Source organism: Scardinius erythrophthalmus, assembly GCF_964197995.2.
Source record: "Scardinius erythrophthalmus genome assembly, chromosome: 15".
Classification (NCBI taxonomy): domain Eukaryota; kingdom Metazoa; phylum Chordata; class Actinopteri; order Cypriniformes; family Leuciscidae; genus Scardinius; species Scardinius erythrophthalmus.
In genome coordinates, this window is record NC_138235.1 from 25,686,239 (window position 1) to 25,700,261 (window position 14,023).

Below are 14,023 nucleotides of genomic sequence, written 5' to 3' on the forward strand. Positions count from 1 at the left end.
ATATTTAGGCTAAACCATACACAAATAGTTAAGAAGATATAATCTGTGTGGTTGAGGGGTTTCAAGTTCAATTGATTGAAGTACAACACAATGTACTCAATCAATGTAGTAAAACAAAAGGGGTTAAAGGTAAATAAAAAGTTAGTAATCAATAATTAAGAATTTGAGTCATCAAATTAAACATTAATATTAGATTGATCTATTTTTAGAGTTTACACTGAAAAAATGCTGTTTTATAAGAGAAATCATGGACAATTGCACGACAGGTATGATTCCGTTTACATCCTATCTCATTCATTTCTATGGTAACCACAAACAGTGATTGAATGTCGCACAGCTCTAAACAAAATTCAATGGGGTCAAGGCTGTAATGTGATTGGTTATCAAAGCACACGTGATCCAAGTTAGCTGTTAGACTTTTCTCCAATGGTAGAGCCTTGGACCCCCGTATCTCCCTAAGACCATTTCTGCTAAAGCTACAGAGAGGTGAGTATTTTTTTAAATCAGGGTTGGAGCTTAACTCTGCAGGACAGCGGCACTCCAGGACCGCATTTCATAAAAAGTGTTTTTTGTGATCAACAGAACAATATTATTCAATTCAAGTGACAGAAAAGCCATTTAAAAACCTCATTGGTTTCTTTTTAGAAGTACTGTAGCGTCAATCATCCTGTGAAAATGTAATACAAAAGCTAGACAACAAGTCAGACAAGCATATTTATAAAAAAAAAAAAAAAAAAAAAAAAAAACTGAAAAGCCTGACTGGGTGATAAATAATGATGAAAGCTGAATGACAACAGAAGAATGACTGAATGACTAAGTAATGTCATTTCTGTCCCACTTTCCAAACAGATTTCTCAGACCTACATCAACCAAGCAAATAGTCCTGACTCAAACTCACGCTGTTGGTTTAAGCCAAAGTTGAGATGCTTAAACGAGATGTGCAAACAAATGAAAAAACTATGTTTGATAGTGCCATGGAGCCACAACATATGAATTGCTTTCTTGTCTAGGCATATTAATTTAGGACAAAGTATTTTAACATTGAAAATGCACACTGTACTCACTGAAGAATTTAGTGCATAATCTTCAAAAGAAACAAGGCTCAATAATAAAGATGACCCACATGAGGGAATTTTGGGCCAGTTTACGGAACTTGGCCTTGCCACTGAAATGTTACATTCTTTGATAATTTTACATCCATTTTATGCCTTGCAAACTTAAATGTTTGATTTTCCGTGATGTAATCTACATTGCTGTTGCAAATTCTGCTGATTCGTCAGACAGATGTTATCTAGCTGGCTAACAGATCAGGTTTTGTGGAAATTACAAAAATGACTTGTGATAGTCTTTAAAGCATCATTTATAATGTAAACTACAAAACAATGTTTTACATCATATGCCATCGTTTTCCAGCAAATTGTGTTCATGAATTTATGTAGCATAACATTTTAGCCCTCTACAATGCAACTAAATCACTCGCATATGCGACCAAATTTCACGCTGGGCAACAAAAAAAAAAATTGCTTGTGATTGAGTAAGAGCCAAAAAATACGTTTAGCGCAGATCATAATACTATTGCCTGCTGAGCTTTACGAACCGTCACTTGGCTGAGAGCACCCTGTGTCACACTCTCTCACATATATGTGCACTCAACGTGAGAAAGAGGGAGGCTTACACATACCGCGTGAAAAGAATGGACACTGTCCCGATCAGTGCTGATGTGCTGCATATCATTTGCACATGTTTTTAAGCCTTGCCAATTGAAATATTCAAGTCCAAGAAGACTCGAAAATAACTCGTACATCCGAAGCGAGCATCTGACAGCACGCAATTAGGCCTACTGAATTGAGCTCAGTTTCACTTCTTCTTGTGCTTGAACAGGTCATTTTACACAAAATTATGTCAAAATGCGTGTCTTGGCAAGTATCCAAGTAAACATAGTTGGTTATGTCTTAAAGGGGTCATAATATGCAAAATTCACTTTTAAATGGTGTTTGCATATAAATGTGTCTTTGTCTTTGTGTGGACAAAAAAAAATCCATTCACTTTTTTTTTAATCCTCAAAAAGCCTAAACACTCTCAATAATCAAGCCGTTTGGATTTTCTGAGCAATATGATGTCATATTGCTCATTCTCCGCCCATACTCCGCCCACGACCACTGGCGAACTGTCCCGTATTAGCATATTTCCTCCCTCAGCCATTTGTATACTTTCTGCGAGGCAGATTACCAAGGCAGCACTTTAAGTGTCTTGTGTAGACACACCCCATGGAAGAGAGGGGTGGGGTAAGCAGTTGCTCATTATCATTTAAAGAGACATGCACCGAAAAGGGTCGCTGTGAACAGAGCTGTTTGAAGAGGTAAAAAGGGTGTTATTTTACACAACCATTGAAGAATTTTAACCAAAGTATTGGCGCTTTTCCATTACCAGTACCAGCTCAACTCGGCTAGCTTTCGCTCCGTTTTCCATTGCAGATAGTACCCTCCACAATAGTACCTGGTCATCATAGCTACGCCGCAGGAAACTGCCGTGACTTAATCTTCTACGCGAGACACACCCGCTGCCACACACACAGGACAATGGAGGAAATCGAGTGTATGCTGTTTTTGGATGATTTTGTTTTTGTTGTTTTTTATTCAGGACACTCCGTCTGGCGTGTGCAATGATGACGCAGTAAATAGTGACGATTCTCTCTGACCAATCAGCAGTCTGCCGTGTTTTCACGTCACATTTTAGTATTGCCTCAGCTCGCTTAGAACCTCGCCGGAGGTGGTACGAAAAAAAGTACCTGGAAGCAGGTACAGGTACAACTTTTACACAGTGGAAAACCAAACAAAGCCGAGTCGAGTCGAGCTGAGCCGAGCCGGTACTGTGGAGTGGAAAAGCGCCATTAGTTACAAACTTTATACAAAGACCCTAAAGAATCATTCCAACTTGTGGAAAATGGGCATCCGATTCCCCTTTAAGTGAACGTATCTACCTAATCTGTATCCAAGTAGTGTTAGATTTACCTGAAAAACCTGTTTATTTCATTTGTGTCTTTGTTCTATTGTGTTTATTTGTGCTATTGCTTGTAGTTTGATAATTTGTTCTTATATTATTACAGACTTTTTACTTGTCTTCAATAGTGTTTGAAATGTATATTATATTTATGTAGAATTTTTTAATTTGCATTGTTCTTGCATTCCATGTAAAAAATCTGCGAGTAAAATAAAAATAATTCCTAGCCAATAGGGGTGTTCACTGGTCTCATGATTCAATTTGATTACGATTATAATGTCACCGATTCAATTCGATATCACGATGCATCAAGATGCGTTGTATCCTCACTTTTCAATATTACTGCACATGCCTACATTTTCGTCAATGAATACAAGCACTCAGATAGCTATATGAACTCCCTTTTTATTTTATCTGCTCCAAGAAAATACACTTCCTGAATGTAGCAAACATCAAACACAACTTGAATCTAAACAGCGGATGACAGGACCATTTAGAACAAACACTAGTAAATACTAAGAGCGCATGAAACTGTCAGGTGTACTTAAATTACAATAACGCTCACACACACTCGCAATCGACTTACGCTCACCTCACAAAAGCAGCCTCGTATACACACACACACACTCGGGTGAACACACACACGCACTCGCTCGCGGCCTCGCACGTATGCACGCACACACACTCACGCGCACTTCTGGTCTTTTATGGTCGATTATGGTCTATTACTGCATCGATGCAGAATCGTCCATGTCCGCATTGGGGTTTAATCGCAACGATTAATTTCAACGCCCCTACTTCTAGCCAATGGCAACTCGAACTTCAGTGTGTCCATAAAGGTTTGCATTTAATGAAAAATTACTTCTTTAATATTATTATAAAAAGTGTATAAAAAATAAACAGAGCAATTCCAAGAGGGTCCTCGCACCATCTGTGCTTGGGCCCTAAATAGATTGGTAAAAAATTAAAATGTATGATTCTTTTGCCTTTGAAAACATTGGCAGGCAAATGAAAATTTATGAAAAAAAAAATGAAATTTTTTGTTGTTGTTGAGCTCTGACAAATATTTTTCATCATGCAAATTTACTGCCATAGATATGCTAATGGGATGCACCAAGATGCATCACAGCACTTACCTGCCACTGCCACTACTGCTGGTGCTGCTGACGGAGTCAGAGCTGGAGGAACGACTGCGGGATCCTGAGCCACTGCGGGAGCGTGCCGGCCGCGCTGCCTGACTCGCCAGCCTCTGTGGTGATGGATTGTGTGAAGAGTGTGGCGATCGACTGCGACTGTGGTGGTATGTCCTATCTCCTCGTCTACCTCTTTCTTCTCTGTATAAATCCCGATGGACCACACTGGCGAGTGTGAAAGCTTCACGGGCACGGGGCTCATAGCGAGTCTCTGTAGTCTCAAAACGACTAGGGCTCCGGCTTCGTGAACCATAGTAGACAATGCCTCCCGGTGTCGAGCCGCCACTTCCCACTCCGGCAGTGCTGCTACTGCTTCCAGCAGCACTGCTGCTTCCTGCAACGCTCCCTGCGACACCTACACTGGCTGCTGATGAGCCGCCTCCAATGCTGCCACTGCCAGAACTGGCACTCCCGCTGGCTCCACTGAGGGCCCGGTCCCTAGAGTCTCTGTAATAATCAGTCTCATAGTGACGCTGGCGATCGAAACTACTGGTGTTGCTGCTGCTGCTACGCTCATGGTGTCCATAGGAACTGTGATCGTAAGATCGCTCCCGACTGTCCGCAGCCCTACATGACAAGGAAAGGGATGGAGGATGGCAAAGGAAAATGGAAAGAATGAAATGAATGTTATTTTCATCCCTGACAGGTATACGAATCAAGTGACATGCGTTGAAGAAGTGATTTAATCAAAACATAGACTGCAAGTGCATGTTGGAAAGATGCTGTCTCAGATTTTTCCTTTTAACATAGCATTCAATCCAAACATTGATACCAGGTCAGGACAACTTGAAAAATTTTGTTTTTTTTGGGGGGGGGGCTCTTTTTGCATTTCTGAAATCATACTGAATCTATATTGAAAATAAAAGGAAAGAAAAATATGCATGACAAAAGTCATGCATGCCATGGTCAGTCACATTCCAAGTTACACAGGGTAGAGGGGAAAAAGCCAGAGATTCATTTATTTTACATTGGCAGTTCACACTTTCTTAGATAGAAGTGAACTTAATTTCTTTTTTATGCATAAAACTACTGTTTTTGTCTATTTAGAGAAAATGCATATTCATTACCCTACCTAAAAAACTAAGTTTGATTTTTTTGACCAATTAGAGCATATGCAGTTAATTTATTCTGTATTACCATGAAAATAATGAAGCAAATATGTGTTTTGATTACAAATTCTATACCTCCTACTTCCCTCCTATGATAGCATGACTGCATATTACTGCTTCAGTTTGTGATTCAGTTTGTTAACTAACTAACTAACTAACTAACTAACTAACTAACAAGAATGGAGTATAATGAATAAAATGAAATCATTCTCAAAGAATAAAATCAAAGCCACGGGTTATAAAAACTCATTATTTTGGAATAAAGGTCTTTTGCAATAATACGGGTCAACATTTGATCTGGTCATTCTGTAGAATAATGTTTCATGTGGGGAGTGAATCTAAAACATGTATTTTTTTTTTTTTTTAAAGAGGAACATAAACCCTGAAGAAAGGGAAATGAGTGAAGGGGATGCTATGATACGCTAAGCTCTATGCTAGCTTCACTTTAATAGCCATTTTGAAATGCCTGAAGATTGTATTTTTAGTAGCCCTTTCAAACTATTAAAACATAACTGCAACCATTCCGAAACCTATCTCAAGTCAAATAGCTAAAGATATTTTCAAACTTATATAAGCATTAACAGACAATTACATTTTTAGACTGGTGAATTCTGTTAATTTTATAACTGTTTTAAATTACTCTAACCGACTACTGTAGGTTTTTCAGTGCCTTAGTAACAGTTTTTAGATTACAAATAAAAGTGATTATTTCATTTACTTTTTCGAACTTCAAAAGTCTTCAGTGTGTGAAAGAAAATATTAACATGCAATAATCCATGAGAGGTAGTCTATTACAAGTGTAGTTTTCTTAGGCACAAGAAGAAACATTTTGCTTAAGTTCCCCTTAACCTCACAACAAAGCCACCAATAGTTACATTTATTAATAATAATAATAATAATAATGTGGTTCTTCATACAGCATTACATTTGTTCTTCAGAAGAAAAAAAAAACCACTGACCATTAATAACTGTAAGGTTGCCAAGCAACATACATTTATGCATTAATATATTAGCTATTTATAATGCAAGTGAATTCTGTCATTTCCAATCACTAAAAGGTTTAAATAATAACTGACATGTTAAATTTAAAGCTTGAGATACAGCTTCTCCAGAATAAGTATTTCTTAGTCATTGACAGTGAGTGATAGTGAGCATGTAGCAACAAATCTGACCTAGTTAATTGGTTTGGTTTCTATTAGGAAAAGATGCTTTTGTTTAGCGAAAGCCAGCTGTGTAACTTGACTGTGATCAACCTTTACAATACATATAGTCCACTCCTGTAATTTCCACAAGAACTGACAAACAGTGGTGAAACATTGCATCACAACACTCCACAGCTCATTTGCCATCTCCTCCATTTCCATAGAGCTGTAATGTGTTTGGTCAGCTTTGCTGTATCTTTAAAGTCATTTGAACCTTTTATTTTTCATGACATGCCTCAAACACTATTCAAATTATTCACGTAGGTAAAGCAGAGAGGCAAAAAGCCAGGGAGTGTGAAAGAGAGTGAGAATCAGGAAAGGGACAGCAAAGTGAGGTAAAAATCTGCAAATGCCAACAAGCTACTAAAACAGCCTGTTTAACAGCTACATCTGTTAGTGGGAGATGGAAAAAAGACAGGGGATCAAACTAGGGGTTAGAGAACAGCTAATATACACAGGGCAGAACATACCAACCTTTTCAGACAGCGGTAACCCGACCTACAATTCCAAATACAATTTAGGGAGACAGAGACTTTGTGAGCAAAAAAGGGGGTTAAAAATGTAGAATGAAAAAATGGTAAGAAAAAAACCAACGAAGTAATCCTTATCTTTGAGGATCCAACAGAATAGTTCGGCCAAAAAAAAAAAAAAAAATCCATGCACTTAAAAAAAAAAAAATATCGATATGGGAAAAGCATATGGAGGTAAAAGTCAGGAGGTAGAATGTCCAACTCAGATTCAGTGTAAAGATCCCCATCATATCAAAAAGAGGCTGGAGAAAGAAGTCCAAAAACATAATAAATCCATCATTTGGTTCTTCATACAGCATTACTTCTGTTCTTCATTTTCATTAGTCCTTTGAAACAAAATGTGGATTTTTAAAAATATGAAAATGTAAAATTGTTCTACATGATGCCTCTGAGACTTTAAATCCCTCATCAGTGCAGATACAAAATTTTTGTTTGAATCTTATCCCGCCACCTCCTTACGATTGAAAACAGTTCACTTTCCAGATATCCCATCAGAACAAGATAACAGTGTTCTAACCACTGTGATGTTAATAATCCAAGTCAACTCAGAAAACATGGGTGTTCGATCAATGTTTTACAAATCCCAGTGGAATCTTCATTGATGTTTGGAAAAAGAGATCAATAATCCATTGGCATTGGAATAGTCCATTAGGAAAAAGCAACTTTCATCTTAGCTACAGTGTATCCACAGTCTGCTGTAGTTCCAGATCCTTTATGGGGATTTGTAATCCACTGGGATATTTCCCATCCAAAGCGAGTAGTCTTCAACCCCACAACAGCAATACCTCCATGCTTTATTTTATGGATCCAAAAATCAGTTAATTCTTCAGGAGAGTAGACCATTAACTACTTTAAATCCATTATTTTTTTCTTCGGCGTTTAGGGAAAAAAGCAAAAATGAACTTAAATGGTCTATAAATAAGTAATGAATAAACAAAGAGATTTGCTCACTGTGTTTCTGTCACATTCTACCATGTTGATCAATGGCAGAAGTCTCCCATGTAATTAACAGCAAAACCCTAACACCACAAATAATCCCGAAAAAAAAGAAAAAAGAATTTGTAGTGATAGAATATCCTTGTCATTGGGTAATATTAATCCAGTGTGATTAAGAATCCACAGAACATCATCCAGAGCATTCCAGATCATCGAAGGGAAAGAACTGATCCTAAACCACCCATTTCATTAATCCAATTACCAATCAATGGGTCTTAATTGATCAACACCGTAATCGTGTTACAACAACAGAGTAAAAAACATGAAGTAAGACATTAATCCACCTTGGGCGGTACAGTACTCCAGAATAGGGCAATTCCAGGTAAGGCTGCGGTCACGGATGCGCTCTCGCTTCCAGAAATCCCGAAATATTTTGATATCCGAAACATGCCCTGGATTCTCTTCGCAAGCGATATCCAACTCTGAGAGAATCCCCATGCAGAGGCACGCTAAGCTCTACATAATGATTATGAATTTCGATGCATGTTCACCATGCATTGACAAACTTCAAAACTGGCTCATCTTTACACGGTGAGCGATGACAGACCTCAACCATCAAAGCGTGATGCCCAAATCACTACCCTCCAGTGTGTTCACTTAATTTCCCATATGTCCCCCGCCCCCCAAAACAATAAATTAGCCCAATTAATGACGGAAATAATTGGGAGGGAGAGATGAGTTACAAGAAACGAATGGTCCCCCTGCCTTCAGAAAAACTATGTCCACTTACCCGTCTAGTCTGCGTTCAAAGCGTCCCTCTCTGCTGTGGAGTGACACAGGGGGCACATACACAGGGCCCCCCGCCCCCCTTGTGAACCCTGAAACATCCCGCCCACGAGTGGCTATGGACAGGCTATCATCCAGGCCTCGAGCTGCACTGGGAATAGTTCCTGGCTCATTGTAATCAGTGCGTAGGTCCCTGTCGCCCATCTTGTTGACAGAATTATGAGCTTTCTGAGCACTCTTAATGTCCACAAAATCCACAAAAGCTGCCACTCCACCTTCCGATCCACGTTTTGGGAGGACCTTGACACTCTCCACACGTCCATACCTTAAAAAAAGGTGAAAAAAAGGTATTAACTAATAGCCAACACAAAATAATTGCATGATACATGCAGTCAATTATGCTGATATGAACAACTATTATGCATACAGATAATCCGCAAAGGGCAGATTTGATTGCGCAAAAGAATGAGTGAAAACAAACCTGGGCACCAGTCATTTGTGCAATATGTAAATAAGTAGATTCAAATAAAAACAGCCTGCCTTCTTCATCACCACACAAAGATGTACCACTGTATGAGTAGCATTAGCCATATGCCAGACTAGTAATACCTCCCTTCATTTGAATAGCCTACATCCAAATATTACGACAAGAAAACAAACATCAGATTTTGATTGTCTGTTTCTGGCGCAACACATCATTGCAAAATAACCAACATAGCCTCTTCTTTTCCTTCAATGTTATTGCACCATTAAGATGTATACAAATGCCAGAAATCAGTCAAATGTCATAATTCTGTCAAATCATTCAGGCTTGAAACCTCATTATGATGTCTTGATCTGCTCTATACCTCTTCTGGACACGTTTGATGAACTTGTGTCCATTTAAAAACCTTGATAGATAGGCTAATGCTTATATAAACTTCATGTAAATATACTAATATACTATACATAAATTTGCTCTCAGTCAGTCATTACACAACTAAACAAAACAAATATAGATGACAGGTGTACATAAGGGATAAAACAACACTTTGTAAGCAAAGTATGAAAATGAGTAATACACAATAGGCATTCAAACGGGTGCTTTAGGTGAGCAGCTGTCTGACACACCAGTTCTCACACAATCTCCGTCGCCATTTTACAAACCTATTCACACTGCTTATTCATTCTCCCGTCCCCCATCTTCAATAAGTACCTCTGCCGCACTGACCTGAGCTTTGAGAGTCACCGTCCACAAATCACTTCGGGGGGGTACCATTTATTTTTTTTATTTTATAAATGTATATATAGCTGTATTACTCTCCTGTATATATCAGAAAACAATTTCTCCTTTAATGTTGCTCACAATAAATGAGCATGAGCGTGTTTTAATTTAGTTCCCGTTCAAAGGGCGACCGTTATTACCACAATTCAAAGCTAAATGGACAGTCATTTGAACAAAAGGCTGCCGTAGAGACAACAAAGCGCTTGTTCCAAGATGAATAAATTATTTACTCAAATCTTATGTAGGTTCTCTCATGCTAGTGCCTGCCCTCCTCGACTCGCAAAGTAATTTCTTACGATAGTGAGGTCTAGTGTTATGCTCGTAAACTCCAGCCTGAACATCAATACAGGCTATACAACCATACAAAAACACCATTATAATAATGAGTTCGATCACACCTGTATTGTTCAAAGACTACGTTAGTGTGTTTTGATTGTATTTTTACAAATACGTAACTGTGCGTACGTGTAGGTAATGAATGTGACAAATAAAGTCGTTAGACAGTCTTTGGTCAAAGCAAGGCAATTTTAGCGCTTAGAATACACAATGTTTCAAGGCAGCTTTACAAAAAGATCACGACGTTAATGTTTATAATATCTTAATGCATTATAGTCGCATTCAGTAGATGACAGCTGAGTCTGAGGGATAATTTAGTTTACATTTTGAGACGATCAAAACAATCAAGCAGTTGACATTTGCTATAGTATCGCTTTATGTGAGAATACAGTATGTATGATTAAGTTTGATCTATCTCTCTCTCTCTCTCATATATATATATATATATATATATACACACACACACACAACTTTATAGACCTAGGCGATAATATAGTTTACGTTTTATAAACAATAACGTCAGATGTGTTCAACGTAATATACAATATTGCGATGTCACTCAAGAAATCTCGCCACGCTGTATTAAACGACAGATCAAGATAGATTCGCACCATTTAGTTTGAACAAACCGTGTTATTCTGATTTAACAACCCGTGAATTCAATGAAAAACGACACTAGCATTACCTGAATCCATACAGGTCAGACATTGGCATAAAACCCATCAGGTTAACGTTATGTGGGTGCAACGTGCAGTCATTCGTGGTTTTGAAATGTTTTTTTTTTTTAAAACTGAGAACAATTAAAATAATTTCTTGTTGCCATAATAGACCAAATAGCCCATGTATGTGAATATATTCACATCACAGCCATACACAAACTTCTGACTGACAACTTAAAACGTCCGATTGGTGCAGTAGTAGGAACTGTCGCCACATGTTCACAGACTAGCATAATGATAATTTGCAGGTTGGTCAAGAACATTTTCATACATAAACTCGTGTTAAAAGTATCCCCAGGCTGATATTGTTTGACTTCTTATAGACGCAGCCACGGTCACCGCTTGCCTGCCATTCATGACATCTGAGCCGAGGAGACTCAAAACAACACCCACTGTAATGCATTTAGTAGTAGACACCATTTAGCCCATTCAACTCACTCGCAGTATGTTTTTTAACTATCCAACAACATACGTTACAACCTTTAAGTTGTGCTACTGACTCTGGGTTGCAAAATAAAGCAAGCTGAAGCCAATATACAGCTACAAGTAATGCGTTTGAATGCGACCCTCTGTGCTAATTAGCAACCTAGCGACGACTGCGACTCTCGAAAGCTAACTCACTAGCAAGCGTACGTTAAGTGAGCCAAAACAAGCCAACTCAATAGCAGCGTTGCTGAGAAAGTTGTGGCACACATTTAATGTGTTAAACTCTGCACCGGTGTGTTGCTATTGTTTTCCCCCCAATCACTTGAAGGAAGCACATTGCTGGATGTTGTCTCGCTCACACAAATCGTCACTTACCGTTTGAAGTGCTCGATAATTTTTTCCTCTCGTACATTTTCTGGTAAATTCCCCACCCATAAATGTCTGGTTTCCCGGACCATACTGCGTTTTTGTGTCCCCCGATCATACAGAAGATTTTACTGAGTTAAATCCGACTGAATGTGTGTTACGGTGGGGCGAGTAGTTCCTCTGACTCGACACTACGATTGGACCCGCTTGCTCTTGAAAGCTGTGTTGACTGCGAGAGCCTGAACCTTGCTGTCGAGGAGCGCGCTCCGGTTCTTGACGAGATCGCGCATATGCAATGAGCACTCGGAATACCACATGGATCAAATCGGATAAGAGATAGTTTATTGAATATCACTTTTAAATGCTAAAATGTGCATGTACGTTTGATTTATGTCCTGGTTAAGGTTGCAAAGTAAAAGTCAGATTTGGTTCCCTTTGCTTTAGTTTGACATTTGACAGCCTATTTGTAGAACAGCACTTTAAACAGGCTATGCAAGTTAATCATAATCTTGGGGTGTACAGTGTTTGTGACTTGTGGTTTACCACAAACTATTCATGACTCAGTGGCAGGACGGCGTTGACAGTGTTACTATCTTCAGTATTGCTGCTTTGTATACGTTTGCACATCCATTTGTTTTCCCAACATCCAGGTGGGAACCGTCTGTTTGATATACGACTCACAAGTCAAAACAAAAGACATCACGAGTGCCTATACATAAACAATTTAGACAACTCTATGATTCTCTCCAGAAACCTAATTTATTTGTGGTGGATTATGGTCAGACTCCCCGTCCTAACTATAAAGACTAGAACGATGTCTTTTTACATGATTGGTTATTGAAAAAACAAGCATCGCGTCGAATGTAAGCTTAATAATTAATGATAGTGCAGCCTGTTTACAACAAGGATCAACACTGTCCAACGTTTAAATGAGAATGATGATTAGTACCCACTTTGTAGAAATCAATACTTTCTTGAAGAAACTGCCCAGATAATGCCCAATCAAATAACATTTCCTTATTATAATAAGCATTTGACTGTTTTCCAACTATGCAAGAGGAGTAGGGTTTGATTCACGCATGCGCCAGAATGCGGCAAAACAGGGACTGCAATGGATGAATCGCGCGTGCGCTTTATACGCCCACATAGAGCTTTGACAAAGAGCAATTACAAACCCTCCGACTGGCAGAAAATTCTGGAACTTGTACTGAGGTGGAGCTGGTTCTCAAACTGGATCTTGAGCAAGCCACACCATCTTCAGATTCAGTCTTGAGTCTTCCCAGGAATTGCATGGACTTTCTGGATATGCCTAAATCCTTATTATTTATGGAATTGAACTAATAAAATGTAATTCGTTGACAGTGCTTTTTGGATTGAATTTGGGATTGATTGCACATTGGAAATACAAATGCGCACTTTAGGCCTATACAGTATGGTTGCATGTTATACAATAAATGAATCCCCTGGATACTTGGACACCAAATGTTACTTTCTCCGCTCTAAACAACTCAAGACGGTGTGGCAAACTTCTAAGGACATGAAGACATTTACTGTTTTACTAAATTGTTTTAAAAATATATATATATTTACTCGACAGAGGAAACGACGGGTTTGTAAACAAAATGTGGAATGCGTTTGAGAGAAATGTTTTGTCCATGTAAGTCTGAGCGCATGAAAACATCCTGCACAACCAACGTGAAGAATTAAACACTCACAGATTAAATACCAGAGCGATTTACGCGCCACACACAGATCACACACTCGATGTTCTTGATTGTTCAGTTGTTAATTTTTGGCGCCAGTTATCAATAGAATGTTATTTGAAATATGACGCCATTTTGAGCAAGTGTAGACAAAAACCAGCAAAACAAAAGAAATGACAGCTCCGCGGCCATTTTGTTTCCAGTGGAGCTATTTTGGGTTCAAGTTCAGTTACAGTTTAACTTCTTTAGCGTGTGGGGGCTGCTTCCAAGGAATTGATGGAACTAAATTGTTATAAAAGGGCTTAAAAGATGTTAAAAACCATGCGTAATTATTTTGTAAGTGTAATTGTTACAACTGTTTTTGTTGTATTAGTTAGCCTATATCTATGATAGATAATGCTAAGTGACTTGTGAATAAGCTACGACTATTTGACCGAATCAAATTATCATAGA

General features: G+C 38.5%; 1 protein-coding gene across 1 annotated transcript in view; it reads right to left on the minus strand.

The window, feature by feature from the left end:
- spen (spen family transcriptional repressor) overlaps positions 1–12,164 on the minus strand; it is a 32,070-nt gene extending 19,906 nt beyond the window's left edge. The window contains exons 1-3 of the mRNA XM_081386243.1: positions 11,877–12,164; positions 8,761–9,081; positions 4,137–4,760 (exon numbers count right to left, since the gene is read on the minus strand). Of these exons, the coding sequence (XP_081242369.1) occupies positions 4,137–4,760; positions 8,761–9,081; positions 11,877–11,959 (1,028 nt within the window). The 5' untranslated portion in view covers positions 11,960–12,164. The remainder of the gene's footprint in view (positions 1–4,136; positions 4,761–8,760; positions 9,082–11,876) is intronic.
- Positions 12,165–14,023: the final 1,859 nt, after the last annotated feature.